Source organism: Lygodium microphyllum, chromosome 4 (genome assembly GCF_053477565.2).
Source record: "Lygodium microphyllum isolate KBCC chromosome 4, Lygodium_microphyllum_v1.1.10, whole genome shotgun sequence".
Taxonomy (NCBI): domain Eukaryota; kingdom Viridiplantae; phylum Streptophyta; class Polypodiopsida; order Schizaeales; family Lygodiaceae; genus Lygodium; species Lygodium microphyllum.
Window position 1 is genome coordinate 751,139 of NC_141138.1, and position 16,540 is coordinate 767,678.

The 16,540-nt window shown below is 46.4% G+C and overlaps 1 protein-coding gene across 2 annotated transcripts in view; it reads left to right on the plus strand.

The window, feature by feature from the left end:
• Positions 1-898: 898 nt before the first annotated feature.
• Positions 899-16,540, plus strand: part of LOC148036721 (mraW methylase family protein) — a 41,418-nt gene continuing 25,776 nt past the window's right edge. For both annotated transcript variants that reach the window (XR_015690492.1, XM_087675600.1), the window contains exon 1: positions 899-1,299. Coding sequence is in view for 1 of the 2 variants with exons in the window: in XM_087675600.1 (XP_087531726.1) it covers positions 958-1,299 (342 nt within the window). In the remaining variant the exon portion in view is untranslated. The remainder of the gene's footprint in view (positions 1,300-16,540) is intronic.

Sequence of the window (16,540 nt, forward strand, 5' to 3'; positions counted from 1 at the left end):
ATTTATGATAAGAGTTGTGGCATGCTATATGGCTTCACTTGGTAGGCGGCATTGGGATGCCGTGAAGGATATCGTGAAGTACCTTAAGGACACTACAAATATATGCATATATTGTGATAGCCAAGATACAAGAGTCATGGGATACATTGACTCTCATTATGCATGACATGCAGACAGTAGGAAGTCCACTTCTAGCTATGTCTTCACCTTTGCTGGAGGTGATGTTTCTTAGATATCTAGGGTGTAGAAAAGCATAGCTTTATCTATTATAGAGGTAGAATATATTACAATCACTGAGGCTTGCAAGGATGCTCTTTGGTTAGACCTTTTGGTCGCAAACCTTGGTATTATTGATGTGGTCCTACACTGTATTTGGATTCTGTGAGTGATATTAAGTTGGCTAAGAATTTGATCTTTCACCGGATGACAAAATATATTTAGGTGTATTACTACTTTATTAGAGAGGTCGTTTTGCGAGAACAAGTCCATTGAGTTTGTCAATATCTCAATCGACCAAAATCCTAGAGATCTGCTCACTAAAAGTTTCTCAAAGGAGTTTTGCCTTTCTTAGGAGGATGATGGGTGTTAGGTGAGATGACATCCTTCCTCATCTTATTGTACTTTATCACATTTTTTTTCTTGTTTTCTCTTTACCAGAGACATTTTTGCCTTTAAGTGGGAGGTTGTTGGGGGTAAAGGCGACTATGCCTATGCTACAAATGTATTCACTACACTTATAGTACCCACACACTTGTACACTGCATAGTAAATGATCACTTTGATTGCCATGGGACAGTCGAGTGGCCTAAGTAACGTAAGCTCCAGCAACACTGCCACACCCACCCCAACTTGAGTGCGCTAACTCAGCCTAGTTCAATTGACCTAGGTGTGACTGGGCTCTCATTAGCCCTTGGCGTGTGTCAAGAGACGTAATATGATGCGCTCTTAAGTATAGGGATGATGATTGTCCTACGAAATTTGCTACTGCCCTGCGGTGTCCCGTCTGCATTGGCTCGTCGATGCCTGCAGCAGCAAGCCTCACGCCCTTCCTTTCCCCCTCTTCAAGACGGCCTGCGTGCTCGCATTCATGTCTCCTCGAGTCTCGCGTTCCGCAAGAAGCTAGAGGAGTACCAGAACCAGGAGGAGGAAGAAGAAGAAGAAGAAATAGAAGAAGAGAGCGATGATGCATCTCTAGGGCATACTCCTGTTCTTCAAGAGGAGGTACAAGCCGCTTTCCAAGACGTCAAGTTGCGCACCTTCGTGGATTGCACCCTGGGAGCTGCTGGGCATGCATCTGTGGTGAGTCTTCTTGTAGTCCTAAAAACATTCGTTCTATCAGGAAGTATCGGAGCTCTAATATGTGTCATCAGTATCGCCAATAAACGGGCAGTGTTGGGTTGGTCTGTCGGATCACGTGGGTAGTAAGTTTAGTTGAATTATCCATTACACCTTTTGCTCATATTGTTCTCCATCCAACATTTGTTCATAGACCATTGAAGCTTATAGGAGTAGCTGGGCGGACAGAGTCATCAGCCATCAATATTATAGAATTGGTGCAATATAAACTTTTGTTCTCTCATATTTCTATCTTTTGTTTGTGTTCACTTTGTTATCTTTGAGAGAGAGAGAGAGAGAGAGAGAGAGAGAGAGAGAGAGGGGGCAAAAGTTTACGGAAAAAAAAAAAGAGAGAGAGCATAAGATAGTGAGTTGGAGTGAGCAGCAGTCCCACACTCGAAAGATACAAGTACTAGTGTGATAGAATGAAAGTACAATAGGTCTAAAGCAAGTTAGACCTATCCCTAACTTAATTGGGCTTAAACTAACTCTACAACTAGTCATACGAGTTACTAAGTTGTGTCCAGAACACACATTGGAACATTGGGCATTGCCTAGAATTGACTAATTCTAACACCTTGTGTAGTGCCAATGTGATGATGTAGAAGGAACAAATCCATCACCAAGTTTAAGGATTTCCAAAATTCCTTAAACTTTTCACATGATAGTGCCTTGGTGAAAGTATTTGTAACATTTTCTTGCGTGGGAATGTAGATCATGTTGTATGTGATCTTGCTTTGACATAATGATAATGTATCTCAATGTGTTTCATATGAGCATGAAACATTGGATTTTGTGTTATTGCAATAGCACTTCGATTGTTAGAAAGAATAGGAGTTGCTCCCTCCAAATGAATATGAAGATTAGCCAATATACGTTATAACCAAACAGATTCAACTATTGTTGCAAAAGCTGCCCTATACTTAGCTTCACAAGATGAGGTAGCCACAATAGGTTGCTTCTCATGGAGCCAAGAAATGCCTGATTGGTCTAGAAATAAATAATATCCACTAGTAGATTGCCTTGTATTGTGATCACCAAGCCAATATGTGTTGAGATGACAAGCTTAACACACGCAGACACGCGGACATTGATGATGGACCGCCTGGTTAGATGGGTCCATACGTCTACACTTAGCACGTCGGTGGTCATTATGACTCTTATATGGCCACTGACTCATTACTTATTATATTCAGGTTGTTACACCTATTTACAGTTGGCATAGATATAGCGTCAATCAACTAGTGTAGTCGGTTATGCATTGTTTGACTTAGTAGGCCACTTTCCTTTATGTTGTATCTTATCTATACTTTGTGTACATTGTAAAGAGTGTGGAAGAAGAATAAGAAACCAACAAGAAAACGTTTTGACTTCAATCTCTCCTCTTGCCTCTTGAGTGAGCTTCTCCTTGTGCATTCTGTGTGTGTTCGGCGCAGCATCTTGAGCAAGTTCCCCCACCACGCGATTCTTGACATGGTATTAGAGCCGCACCACTGAGAGAGGCTGTTTTCGAAGGCTGAAGTGAATGAGAAAAAGCAAGGTTCAAGTAAGCAAGCCACGGGTAAGAAGCTCTCCCATCCTTCCACTCTCTCTTGGATAGTGCCTGTGGAGGTACCGGAAGTAGGGTAGAGCAAAAATCTCAGATTGTAGTGAGATTTGGTGTGCGCGAAGAGCGTTGTGTATTCTGCAGATGAGCTCTTTAGGACATTCTCGTAGTTATTTTGGGCATCTGAGGCCGTTTCATGCCTTGTTTTAGAGCCGCAAGGTTGTGGACAGCAGTTTCAGGGTACACTGTGATTTCGGCTGTTTTGACCGAAAGTGGGTGCACAGGTTACAGATTGTGAATCTGTAATTCTTGAGGTGTTTGCATGAAGCAAATATAAGGTTTATCTGCAAACAGGTTGCAGATTGCATGCATTGTTGAGCAGACAGTGAAAAAGGTTGTCTGGTGTATTGTTGTGCACTACAGATCGAGGGTTGCAGAAGATTTGCTTGATGTTTGGTATTAGTTTTGTGATAATGACAGAGAATAGTGGAAGCCCCATCATTGAGAAACTCGACAAGAACAACTACCCTTCATGGAAGTTCCGTGTCACGAACTTCCTTATTGGAAAAGGTCTCTACGAGTTTGTTTCAGGTAAAGAAAAGGAGCCGGAGGTGAGTGATCCTCCAACTGCAAAAGAGACAAAGGTACGGAAGGAATGAAATTCAAAAGATAAGAAGGTCATGTATTGGCTGTCTGCAGTAATTGACAATAATATGTTGGGACATATTAGAAATGCAGAGAATTTATATGTAGCTTGGACCATACTTAAAAGTAAGTTTTCCGTAAATACAAAGGCACGAAAGATTCAACTCAAGTAAGAGTTGAATACATTGAAGAAATGGAAGATGTCTATCAATGAGTATGCACTGAAGGTAAGGAGCATTGCAGATACATTGTCAGTGATTGATGCAATGCCCGATGATGATGATTTGGTGTCGTCTACCTTGGGTGCACTTAACAATGAAAAGGTTTGGAAGTCTTTTGTAATTTCCGTATATGTCAGAAAGCCATTTTCAGATTTCGATGAGTTGGTCTTCTTTGTGATCACTGAAGAGATTAACATGCAGAGTGAGATATCTGAAAGAAGTGGTGAATATGTCCAAGCTTTCTACTCCAGTTCAGGAAGGGGACGTGACAGGTTTTCTTCAAGAGGCCGTGGTACAAGACGTGGTAGTGACAACCGGCAAAATAGATTGAATCAGCAATTTAGCGATATGCAGGTTTCAGGAGGTCGTGGTAACTTTGGAGGCAGGGAGAGCTTTAGAGGAAGAGGTGGATGACAGAACAGAGGCTCTAACAACTCTGGTATTGTGTGTTACTACTATGGCAAAACAAGTCATATTGCAACCCAATGTTATGCTAAGAAAGATGATATTCGTAGTGGTAAGTTGCAGCAAGGAAACTATGCATCGTCTTCACGACAGAATGAAGATAAAAATGAACGTCTGTTTGTTATGCAGCATATGTTGAATGCTGTTACAGGAAAGGGAACACATGATGTTTGGTATGTTGATTCAGGTGCATCCAATCATATGACTAGCCATGCAGAATGGTTTGGAGAGATGCAGGATTGCAAAATGCAAGTTTTATGCAGATGGGTGATGATTCATGCCACCCAATTTTACACATTGGAAAAGTTCCCTTGTCCTTGCATGATGGTAAGACAGAGCCTGTCAGATGTATTACATGTGTCATCTATTACAAATAACTTGGTGTCAGTCGGTCATCTATTACATGATGGTAATGCAAAGGGTTGCTTTGTAGAAAACTTCAATGACAAGTGTAGGTTGGTAGCAAAGGGAAGTAGAGTTGGACGCATGTTTACTCTAGATGTTGGAATTCTACTATGAATGCTGCTATGTATGCTAAAGGAAAAGGTGGTGTTGCAGATATTGAAATTTGGCACAAACGCATTGGATATGCAAATGTACAAAGGCTGAAATTAATGCAGTCCAAAGGGTTGGTTACAGGTTTACATTTAGAGTTGCAGAATTTCATAAGGTATGCGAAGCATGTCAGTTTGGTAAGCAAGCAAGACAACCCTTTTCACATGACAGAGATGTAAGCAGAAATATCCTTGATGTTGTGCATACAGACATTTGGGGGCCTATACAAAATGTATCTCTTGGAGGCAGTTCATACTTTGTCACATTCATTGATGATTGTTCTAGAAAGCTGTGGGTATATTTTATGAAGGAAAAGAGTGAAGCGTTTGAGCACTTTAGAACTTTCAAGGCTGCAGTTGAAAGAGAAACAGGCTTGAAAGTAAAGTGCTTGAGGTCAGATGGAGAGGGAGAGTACCTCTCGAATGAGTTCAGTGATTTTCTGAGGTCTCATGGGATAAAGAGACAGTTCACATACAAATATACCTCACAGCAAAATGGGGTTGCAGAAAGGAAAAACAAACATATTGCAGAAGTTGTACGCGCCTTGATGGTTGAAAAGAATATGCCTAAGCATTTTTGGTCTGAGTCTGTTCATATTGCTGTTTATATTATGAACAGAACTCCCACAGTTGCAGTTCATGGCATGACTCCTGAAGAATGCTTTATTGGTAAGAAGCTTGATGTATCGCACTTGAAGGTATTTGGCTGTGTTGCATATGTTCATGTGCCAGATGAGCTACGGAAGAAGCTTGATCCAAAGGTAGAAAAATGTGTTTTTATTAGATACTCTTTAGAGCAGAAAGGGTATCGCTGTTTTAACCCTGTCACATGTAAGTTCAGAGTGAGCAGGGATGTCATCTTTGATGAAATGAGCAGTTGGTATGCATCTAGTGGTGATGCATTGGATGATGATGATGATCATGACACTCATGTGCAGGCTGAAAAGCAAGAATCACGGACTCTTAGTGGACCAGAGACATCATCTGGTAGTCCTTGGTCTGGGAGACTATGTTAGCAGAGTATTTGTCAGCTCATGTGTGAGTCTGAGCTTGATCTGGGCTGGGCATTTTTATTAGGTATTTTAGGTTTTTTCTGGTGTGGCATTTTATGCCATTGGGACATTTTTATGCACTAGTTGGCCAGCATTAATGTTGTCCGACTAGCATTATTGCTCCCCACTTTTTCAGCCTACATATACTCAGTGGCTCCTCCTCAGTCAGTATCATCATCATCATCATCATCTTCACCATCTGCAGACTCTGTGGAGAGAGAGGAGCCAGTGCCAGCGCCAGTGCCTACGCAGCCAGTGACTCACTGTTGTATGCGATTGTCTCGTGTTCAGATATATGGATTCCATTTCCCGTGCATACATTTGAGTTCTCATCTGTATCGTGTTCTTTTCTTTTATCTTTTTGTCTTGTGTTTCAGTAGTTTATTTTAGCACATGTTTATGCTTCCACCGTTGCTCAACTTCTGACATGGTATCAGTTTTCAGGATCTGTGCTCCTGCTGTGTTTTTCTTGCTGATTTCAGGACTGTCTTCTACCCCTGCTGATCTGACGACTGCTGTTGCAGCCAGATGACCTGTTTTGGGGCTGTTTTCAGCTTGCGTTTTTTGCAGTTTTGCCATCGCCTGCTGCCTACGCACCCTTTGCTGCCTGCGTTTTCCATCAGCAGCTGCTGGCGACAGTTTTCTACCTGTTTTCCTGCAGGTTACAGCCTGCGTTTTGCTGATTCAGCGTCTCTCTTGGCTGGGTGACTGTTACTTCAGGCCATTTTTGCTGTTTTTGGCAGTTTTTGACTGATTTTTTGCCTTTCTGCAGTAGATTTTGTCTTCTATTGATCAGCTTTTGGGTTATATTGCATGTGAACTCTCATTTTCTGCCGTCTGTGCTTGTGTTTTGGCTGTGTTTCCTCTCTACATTCCATCTCTTCTCTACTTCTCTTCTTATCCTCTCCATATGGCTCCTCCGTGCACTTCCACTGATGATAAGTTACATGGACCTGATTATCTCACATGGAGTACTGTCATGAAAGCTTGGTTTGTGCAGAAGCGGTTATGGTACATCGTCTGTGGAGCTACTCCTCGTCCTCTCTGTCCTTTTCCTCTTCCTGAAGACTTTGATGAGGACAACCATGAGGAAGCGGTGCTCACATGGGACTCGGACAATGCCCGTGCTAATTTGGCATTGCTTCGGTGTATTTCTAAAGCGGTCTTACCGGCGGTTACCTCCTGTAGGACCTCTGTCAGAGTGCAGCGGTGCGGAAGCGTAGGACTGAGAGTGAGAGAACGCAGAGAGAGAAGGGAGAGAAAGAGACTGTGTACCCTGAAGATCTGCTGTATAAAGAATGCTGAATACAAAGATATACACGGGCGCAGTGCGCTGGACTGCGTATCTCCACCTCGACGATGCGACCTGCTGTCCACCTCGAAGTCTGCTGCAGTCTGCACTGTCTGCTGTCTGAAATCTGCGAACAGAGACAGAGATCTGCACGGCACCGGTCTGAAATCTGCGACAGAGAATGAATGCCAGACTGCTGAAAACGTCAGCAATAAATAGGCGAAAATCTGCTTAGAATGGGGCGCCAAAATAGGGCGCAGCCTGATAAAAATCAGCTGCAGGCAGTCGGACTGCCACGTGGCAGTCCGACTGCACAGTCCGACTGTACACCTGGACTGTGCAGCTGCTGCCTGCCTGAAACCAGGCTATGATCTCTGACACCCCCTCTCAGAGCCTGGACAGGGCAGAAGCCTGAGGGATCTGGAATGTTGCCGAAGTAGAGCCTGAGGAAGCGCCTTCGTAAACAAATCCGCAAGATTATCCTCCGTCTTGCAATACTCCACAGTGATGGTCTCATCCAAAAGCTTTTCTCGGATGAAGTGGTACTGGATCTCAATGTGCTTCGTCCGGGCATGAAAAACAGGATTCCTCGCCAAGGCAATGCAACTCTCATTGTCACATCGCAGCAATGTAGGACGAGTCTGGGGGCACCCAAGCTCTTCCAACAGTCTCCGAAGCCACACAACCTCGCATGTGGTGGAAGACGCGGCCCGATACTCCGCCTCAGTAGACGAAAGGGCTACCGTGGGCTGCTTCTTGCTACTCCAAGAAATAACACCTGCACCCAAAGTAAAGCAGTAACCTGTTGTAGACCGCCTGTGGTCCACGTCACCGGCCCAATCCGAGTCGCTCCAACCTGCAACTACAAGATCTGACCCATCTGACCCTGCGGGGTAATGAATCCCCAAATCAGACGTCCCCCTCAGATACCGAAGTATCCTCTGAGCAGCCTGCCAATGCACCGTCTTAGGTTCACTCATGAACCCTGCCAAGAGCCCAACAGCAAAACATAGATCAACCCTGGTGTTGAGAAGCCAAATCAAAGACCCTATCAACTGTCGATAGCGGGAAGCATCCGCCAAAGGAGAAGCTGAGTGGGAAGTGGCCTTCCAGTTCGGATCCATAGGAGTAGAGAGGGCCCGACAATCTTCCATCTCAAAAGACACCAAGAGCTCCTGTACATATCTCTGTTGGGAGAGAAAGATCCCCCTCTGAGACTGAAAAATCTCATGTCCTAAAAAGAAATGGAGTAGCCCCAAATCCGTCATCTCGAACGTCCGATATAAAGCTGACTTTGTCTCCTGAACCTGCTATGCATCATCACCTGTGACAATAAAATCATCAACATATAATACAAACAACACACAACCATCCTCGGAAGTGTGAACATACAGCTGCGGATCGGCCTTGGACCGCCGATATCCCAACTGAGATTGGAGGAACGAATCAATCTTCTCGTTCCAAGCTCGCGGGGCTTGCTTGAGACCATACATGGCCTTCTTCAACCTGTAGACTTTCCCATCTGAAGAACCAAAGCCAGGAGGCTGCTCAACGTAGATCTCCTCCTTCAAATCACCATTCAGGAAGGCCGACTTCACATCCAGCTGATAAACAGGCCATCTCCTATGGCCAGCCAAAGCAAGAACAGCTCTAATGGTTGCCATACGGGCTGTAGGGGCAAAGGTGTCATGACAGTCAATCCCTGGGCGCTGGGCAAAACCCTTAGCAACAAGGCGAGCCTTGTGCTTATCCAAAGTACCATCACTGAGATATTTGGTCTTGAAGACCCACTTGACTCCAATCACCTTCTTCTTCGGGGGGCGTGGCACAAGTGACCAAGTGCCATTCCTCTCAATAGCTTCCAACTCAGCTTCCATAGCTTTCTTTCATGGGGCGGACTGTAAAGCCTCCTTCACGGAGGTGGGCTCTCGATCCTGCATAACTCGGGACATCAAACAATAATTGGAGCAAACAAGCTCCGAAGAATGCGCCTGGTGCCTCCGTGACCGCCGCGGACCATCCTGCGGTCCCCACTCCTCAGGAACCCCCTCGATCCCGGAATCACGGAGTGTGTCACGGGCCCAGCGAGGAGGAGGCCGAACCTCCCCTCGTCGTTCTCCATCAGTAGAAGACTCTGGAATGTCCACCAGTGGTAACTCCTCAGAAGGATCCGGTGGAACAGTAGACTCTGTGTCAGAAACAGAATCATAATCAAACGGCACAGGCTCCAGTGGAACTGTAGAAGGAGCCAAACTCTCCCCTGGATCTCCAAGAACGGGATGCTCCTCATCCGTTGAAGAAGCCGGAACCTCCACAAACCGCACATCACGGCTAGTATATACATCCCGCATGACGGGATCATAGAGTCGGTAGCCTTGGGACTGGGAGCTGTAGCCAACAAATACCTGTTTGCGGGAAGCCGCTTCGAATTTGTCACGGGGAGCTTTGGGAATGTGAACATAGGCATCACACCCAAAGACCCGAAAGTAAGAAACATCTGGCTTTGACCCAAAATACGCCTCAAATGGAGTCATCCCTTCCACGGCCGAAGTAGGAGATCGGTTAAGAATGTGGACTGCAGTAGCCACAGCCTCGGCCCACAGAACCTGGGGGGTCTGTCGGTGCTCCATCATGGTGCGCGCCATCTCGATCACACTGCGGTTCTTCCGTTCGAGAATACCATTTTCTTGTGGAGTATTCGTATTGGCAAACTCCTGGTGAATTCCTCTATCTGCACAAAACCGAGCAAATTCATTAGAGACAAATTCACCTCCCTTGTCGGATCGCAAGGTCTTCAACTTCCGGCCTGATCGGTTCTCCTCAAAGAGAAGCCAATCCTTGAAGTGCGAGAAAGCTTCTGATTTTAGTGCCAAAAAATAGGCCCATGTCATCCTGCTATAGTCATCCACGATCAGCATGAAGTACGAGCTCCCACGCAGGGACTCATTCCTCATAGGGCCACATAGATCCGTAGATACTAACTCCATCGGTGAAGTAGACCTCCGCGAAGCGGTATGGGGAATGGCATCTCTATGCTGCTTCCCCCTTATGCAGGAGACACATGGTTGCTGGCTCACCACTATATCCGGCAACCCTCGAACAAGCTGTCCCCGTGACGCCTTCCGAAGATAGTCATAGTTCAGGTGACCAAACCTAGCATGCCATAATTTAGACTGTGACTATGAGGTAAGAAGAATAGTAGAGAGGGCAGTGGAAGACTTCAGTTTGTAAATGCCGTTCTCCTCATATCCACATGATAGAACCTTCCTCGATTCACGATTAAGGACTCGCACTGTAGAACTGTCAAACTCCACCAGAAGACCAAGAGAGCAAATCTTATGGACTGAAAGGAGATGGTACCCCAATCCTGGTACATGCAAAACCTCTGAGGTATGGGTGCCACCTCGTCCATCCGGAATAAGCTGCATCTTACCCCGACCTGCAATAGAAATAGAAGAGCTGTCTCCAATGAGAACCTGCCCACGCGAAGGTCGCAGCTGGGCAACACCATCTGATGAAGGAGTCATGTGCCGTGAGGCACCACTATCAATAATCCACTCTCGAGATTGGGAAGCCGCCATTGCAGCATCAGAAGCATTCGGTGAAGCGTCCTCAATGACAACTAAATGTAGAAATGCAGCTGATGAGGGTGCAGCCACCGCTCCAGAATCCTTGGTTTCCTTCTTCTTGGTGTCCTTCGAGTCTTTGTCAGGGCAATCCTTCTTCCAATGGCCAGTCTTTCCACAAATATGGCATGTGGAGTCTTTGTCCTTGTCCTTCTCCTTGTCCTTCTTGGGCTTGTTATCCCCCTTCTTCTTCTTTTGGTCCTTCCCCTTCTTCTGAGAGGCTTGACCTGTCAACGCCTCCGTCTTGGAAGCATTCTGTCCCTTTAACTGTTCCTCTTGGTCCAAGACCATAGGAACCAACTCTTCCCACCGAAGAGTAGACTCTCGCCCCGAAGCAATAAGGGCAGAGTAAAATGTACCGAATCGTGGCGGCAACTGGGACAAGAGTGTAATCGCCATGTCTTCGGAGGAGATCGGCTTCTTCGCATTCTGAACCTGCATCTGTAGCTGCCTTAGCTTGTTAATGTGTTCCCTTAGCGAAGAAGACTTATTGACGGACAAGGTCCGCATCTGTACCTCCAAAGAAACCCTCTTCATCAGGGTCATCCTATTGTACATTTGATCAAGCTCCAGCCATATCTCACGAGCCACCGTCAAGTGCTCGATGTGAGCGATCACGGCTGTAGTGCATGATAGAAAGAGAAAGGATCGAATCCTGGCATTCAGTTTGTCCCAATGAGACTGGGCCCTGGCCAACTCCGCACGAGCATCGGAAGAGAGTTTGGACTCATCTCTTACCGAAGGCCGGTCAATATCTTCCTGTACCAACTCCGCCAAATCATAGGACTCCAGAATGGCCAACATCATAACGCGCCAAATGCGGTAGTTGTCGCCGTCGAGCTTCTGATCTGTAGGAAGAGCCGGTAGGACAGGCACCTTCCGGTCCATAATCGCCTGGAACTCCAAGTCCATCTCTGTAGACATCTTCACCTGCAATGCCTTCTCAAACGCGAAAGCAGCCCCCTCTGACTGGGAAAACTCAGCCTGCTAAGGCTCTTCAGCGTCCCGAAGCTCCTTCACCCGCCGGAGGCGATGAAAAAGCAAAACCTGCACTTGTAGGCTGAAAACTCAAACTTCCTCCGCATTAAACAGCAGTAAGCAGCAGCGAATCCACCACCTTTACTCATTTCCTGTGCGCCCACACTCATTTCAGCCTTGTTCCAAGGCACAGCCCTCCTGTCTGCCCTTAAACGCAAAAAACGCAAATTTGTGTCGCGATGGAAACTCCTCTTTAGGTTGATTCTGCGCTCAGTCAGCCCTCAAACACTGCTCTGATACCATGTCAGAGTGCAGCGGTGCGGAAGCGTAGGACTGAGAGTGAGAGAACGCAGAGAGAGAAGGGAGAGAAAGAGACAGTGTACCCTGAAGATCTGCTGTATAAAGAATGCTGAATACAAAGATATACACGGGTGCAGTGCGCTGGACTGCGTGTCTCCACCTCGACGATGCGACCTGCTGTCCACCTCGAAGTCTGCTGCAGTCTGCGCTGTCTGCTGTCTGAAATCTGCGAACAGAGACAGAGATCTGCACGGCACCGGTCTGAAATCTGCGACAGAGAATGAATGCCAGACTGCTGAAAACGTCAGCAATAAATAGGCGAAAATCTGCCTAGAATGGGGCGCCAAAATAGGGCGCAGCCTGATAAAAATCAGCTGCAGGCAGTCGGACTGCCACAGTCCGACTGCACAGTCCGACTGTACAGCTGGACTGTGCAGCTGCTGCCTGCCTGAAACCAGGCTATGATCTCTGACAACCTCTCCTAAAGTATAGCAGAAGTTGCAGCAGATGTACGAGGCACCTTCCACCATGCGGGCAGTCACACTTTATGGCCAGCTCCAGCAGATGAAGTTTGAGCCGAAAGATACTATTCAGTCTTTTCTTCTTCATGTTACGCAGGTACAGGATCAACTTCCGCACATGCAATCTGCTCTTCCCAAGGCGTCTCTACAAGCTCTCCCCGGAGTTTGATGGAGTGACCAATGCTTTGCGGGCGCAGACATCATCGACTCCTGTCAGTTTTACACATATGACCTCGATGCTTCTTGAGCATGAGACATCCTTGAGATTACAGGGGCGACTTCCGGCACATTATGGAGGCGAGGCTTATGCAGCTTTAGAGAGGGGTGACGGGAAGAAGACGTCGAAGGCCCAGTGTTACCACTGTGGCAAGAAGGGACATTTGCGGAAGGACTGCAAGAAGTTAGTGGCTTCCAAGAAGAAGGAGCAGAAGACGAAGTGGGATGTTGACTCTACCGATGAGTTCTCTCCTTCATCAGACTCTGACTCCGATCCTCCGACCAAGGTGAAGTCCAAGGTGCGGAAGGGATCCTCTTCTTCGGATCGCGGGAAGGGCTTGGTGGCCCCTTCCTTGGCTGCTTTCTAGTGGTGGTGATGAGGTCATCCCTCACGACTCTTGTGCTAGAGAGGGAGTGTGAGTGAGTGTTCAGATGGGGCAGCCGCGCCTCATCTATACTTTTATACAGGTGCACAGGTTCTAGAGAGGGACGTCCCTGACGCATCGACTTTAGTCTGGCGGAATCAAATCCTGGAGTTGGGATTGACATCCAGGTTCATGCTGAGCTGGTTATCTGATAGAGAGCGGGAGGCTTTCGTCTGGAGCTCACATGAGGGGACACTTTGGCGGTCGGCGGGGAATCCATGGTTACCTATGTTCAGGGCAATTTTTTGACAGGATGGTCTTGTATGCTACTGTGAGACATTGGTAACGGACATAGAGACATGCTATGATCTTCTCTATTTTCAGGTGTTTGGTATGATCGACATCGACATCAAGTTCTCTCCGAGGCACCTTGGTGGTGGCTTGATCACCCACTGCTTGGGTATCCATGGTTCTACTTGGTGGTTCTATGTTGTATAGTTTCTGATCCCTTTTCCTTGTACTATTGTCTTGTATCAGATCACCCATGATCTGAGAGAGGGTGTTAGCAGAGTATTTGTCAGCTCATGTGTGAGTCTGAGCTTGATCTGGGCTGGGCATTTTTATTAGGTATTTTAGGTTTTTTCTGGTGTGGCATTTTATGCCATTGGGGCATTTTTATGCACTAGTCGGCTAGCATTAAGCTGTCCGACCAGTATTATTGCTCCCCACTTTTTCAGCCTATATATACTCAGTGGCTCCTCCTCAGTCAGTATCATCATCATCATCATCATCTTTACCATCTGCAGACTCTGTGGAGAGAGAGGAGCCAGCGCCAGCGCCAGTGCCCACGCAGCCAGTGACTCACTGTTGTATGCGACTGTCTCATGTTCAGATATATGGATTCCATTTCCTGTGCATACATCTGAGTTCTCATCTGTATCGTGTTCTTTTCTTTTCTCTTTTTGTCTTGTGTTTCAGCAGTTTATTTTAGCACATGTTTATGCTTCCACCGCTGCTTCACTTCTGACAGACTAAGGAGTATCTCTACATCTTTAGGTGCATCTAGTAGCACTACAGGTAAAGACAAAGGAAAGAATAAAGTGTCAGATGGCATTGATGCAGTTCTTGATGGAGACTCCAGTGGCTCAGAGAGCTTGGATGATAAGCTTGGTATTCCTTCTGTAAGGACACCAGGTGTACAGAGAGCTCATAGTAATGTAAAGGCTCCATTGAGTGATCCGGTGGTACGCATATCTAGCAGGGTCAGATACCCTGTGAAAAGATTTGGTTTTGAAGGTTATGCAGCTCACCATTATGCTTATATGGTGAAACTAGTTGAGGATGTTGAGCCCACTTGTTTTGAGGATGCTGTTGGTCATACTCATTGGAATGCAGCAATGGATGAGGAGATGGTTGCATTAGAGGCCAATAAGACTTGGGATCTAGTATCATTGCCGAAGGGCAAGAAAGCTATTGGATGTAAGTGGGTTTATAAGATTAAGCACAATGCAGATTGTTCTATTAGTAGGTACAAAGCTAGGTTGGTTGCAAAAGGCTATGCCCAAACATATGGCATAGATTATGAAGAAACCTTCAGTCCAGTTGCTAGGATGGTAAGTGTCAGATGTGTGATTGCTTTGGCAGCAACCAAAGGTTAGAGGTTGCAGCAAATGGATGTGAAGAATGTCTTGCATGGTGATTTGCAGGAAGAAGTGTATATGGATCAACCAGCAAGCTATGAAGATTTAGAGCATTCCATGTATGTGTGCAGGTTGAAGAAGGCGCTTTATGGGCTCAAGCAAGCACCTAGAGCATGGTTTGACAAGATTAGAGAGTATCTTGTTAATATTGGCTTTTATGTTTCTGATGCTGATCACTCACTTTATGTGAGAAAGTTGGTCATCATAGTCATCTATGTGGATGACTTGATTACGCAGGTGATAGTGATAGTGGGATTGTTGAAGTCAAGGATTTTTTGAAGAAGAAGTTTGAGATAAAGGATTTAGGTGAGCTAAGGTACTTCCTTGGCATTGAGGTAATCAGATGTGATGATGGTATATGGCTGTCCCAAAGACAATATGGCTTGGATATGCTATCCAAGTATGGTATGACAGCATGTAAACCACTTTCAGTCCCGTTGGAGCAGAATGTAAAGTTGAGTACTGATGTTGGGGATGAGATAGAAGACCCTACTATGTTCAGGAGGATAGTGGAGAGTTTGATCTACATGTTAGAGATCATAGCCTGTCTGGCAGCAGCAAGGCAGCTGCACAGTCGGACTGTGCAGTCGGACTACCACGTGGCAGTCCGACTGCCTGCAGCCCCGTGGGCTGCATTTAATGCAGCCGACCTATTTTCTAGCTGCGCCCTATTTCTGGCGCCTTATTTCCTGGCAGATTTCGGCTATTTATAGTCGACACTTTCAGCAGTCTGGACGCACTTCTCTGACGCAGATTACAGACCGGTGACGCGCAATTTCTGTCTCTGTTCACAGATTTCAGACAGCAGACAGTGCAGACTGCAGCAGACTTCGAGGTGGACAGCAGGTTGCATCGTCAAGGTGGAGACAGGCAGTCCAGCGCACTGCGCCCTTGTATATCTTTGTATTCAGCATTCTTTATACAGTAGATCTTCATCGTCCACTGTCTCTTTCTCTCCCTTCTCTCTTTGCGTTCTCTCTCTCTCAGTCCTACGCTTCCACACCGCTGCACTCTGACATGGTATCAGAGCAGTGTTTGAGGGCTGACTGAGCGCAGAATCAACCTAAAGAGGAGTTTCCATCGCGACACAAATTTGCGTTTTTTGCGTTTAAGGGCAGACAGGAGGGCTGTGCCTTGGAACAAGGCTGAAATGAGTGTGGGCGCACAGGAAATGAGTAAAGGTGGTGGATTTGCTGCTGCTTACTGCTGTTTAATGCGGAGGAAGTTTGAGTTTTCAGCCTACAAGTGCAGGTTTTGCTTTTTCATCGCCTCCGGCGGGTGAAGAAGGTTCAGGACGCGGAAGAGCCTTAGCAGGCTGAGTTTTCCCAGTCAGAGGGGGCTGCTTTCGCGTTTGAGAAGGCATTGCAGGTGAAGATGTCTACAGAGATGGACTTGGAGTTCCAGGCGATTATGGACCGGAAGGTGCCTGTCTTACCGGCTCTTCCTACAAATCAGAAGCTCGACGGCGACAACTACCGCATTTGGCGCGTCATGATGTTGGCCATCCTTGAGTCCTATGATTTGGCGGAGTTGGTACAGGAGGAGATTGACCGGCCCTCGGTAAGAGATGAGTCCAAACTCTCTTCTGATGCTCGTGCGGAGTTGGCTAGGGCCCAGTCTCATTGGGACAAACTGAATGCCAGGATTCGATCCTTGCTTTTTCTATCATGCACTACAGCCGTGATTGCTCACATCGAGCACTTGACGGTGGCTCGGGAGATATGA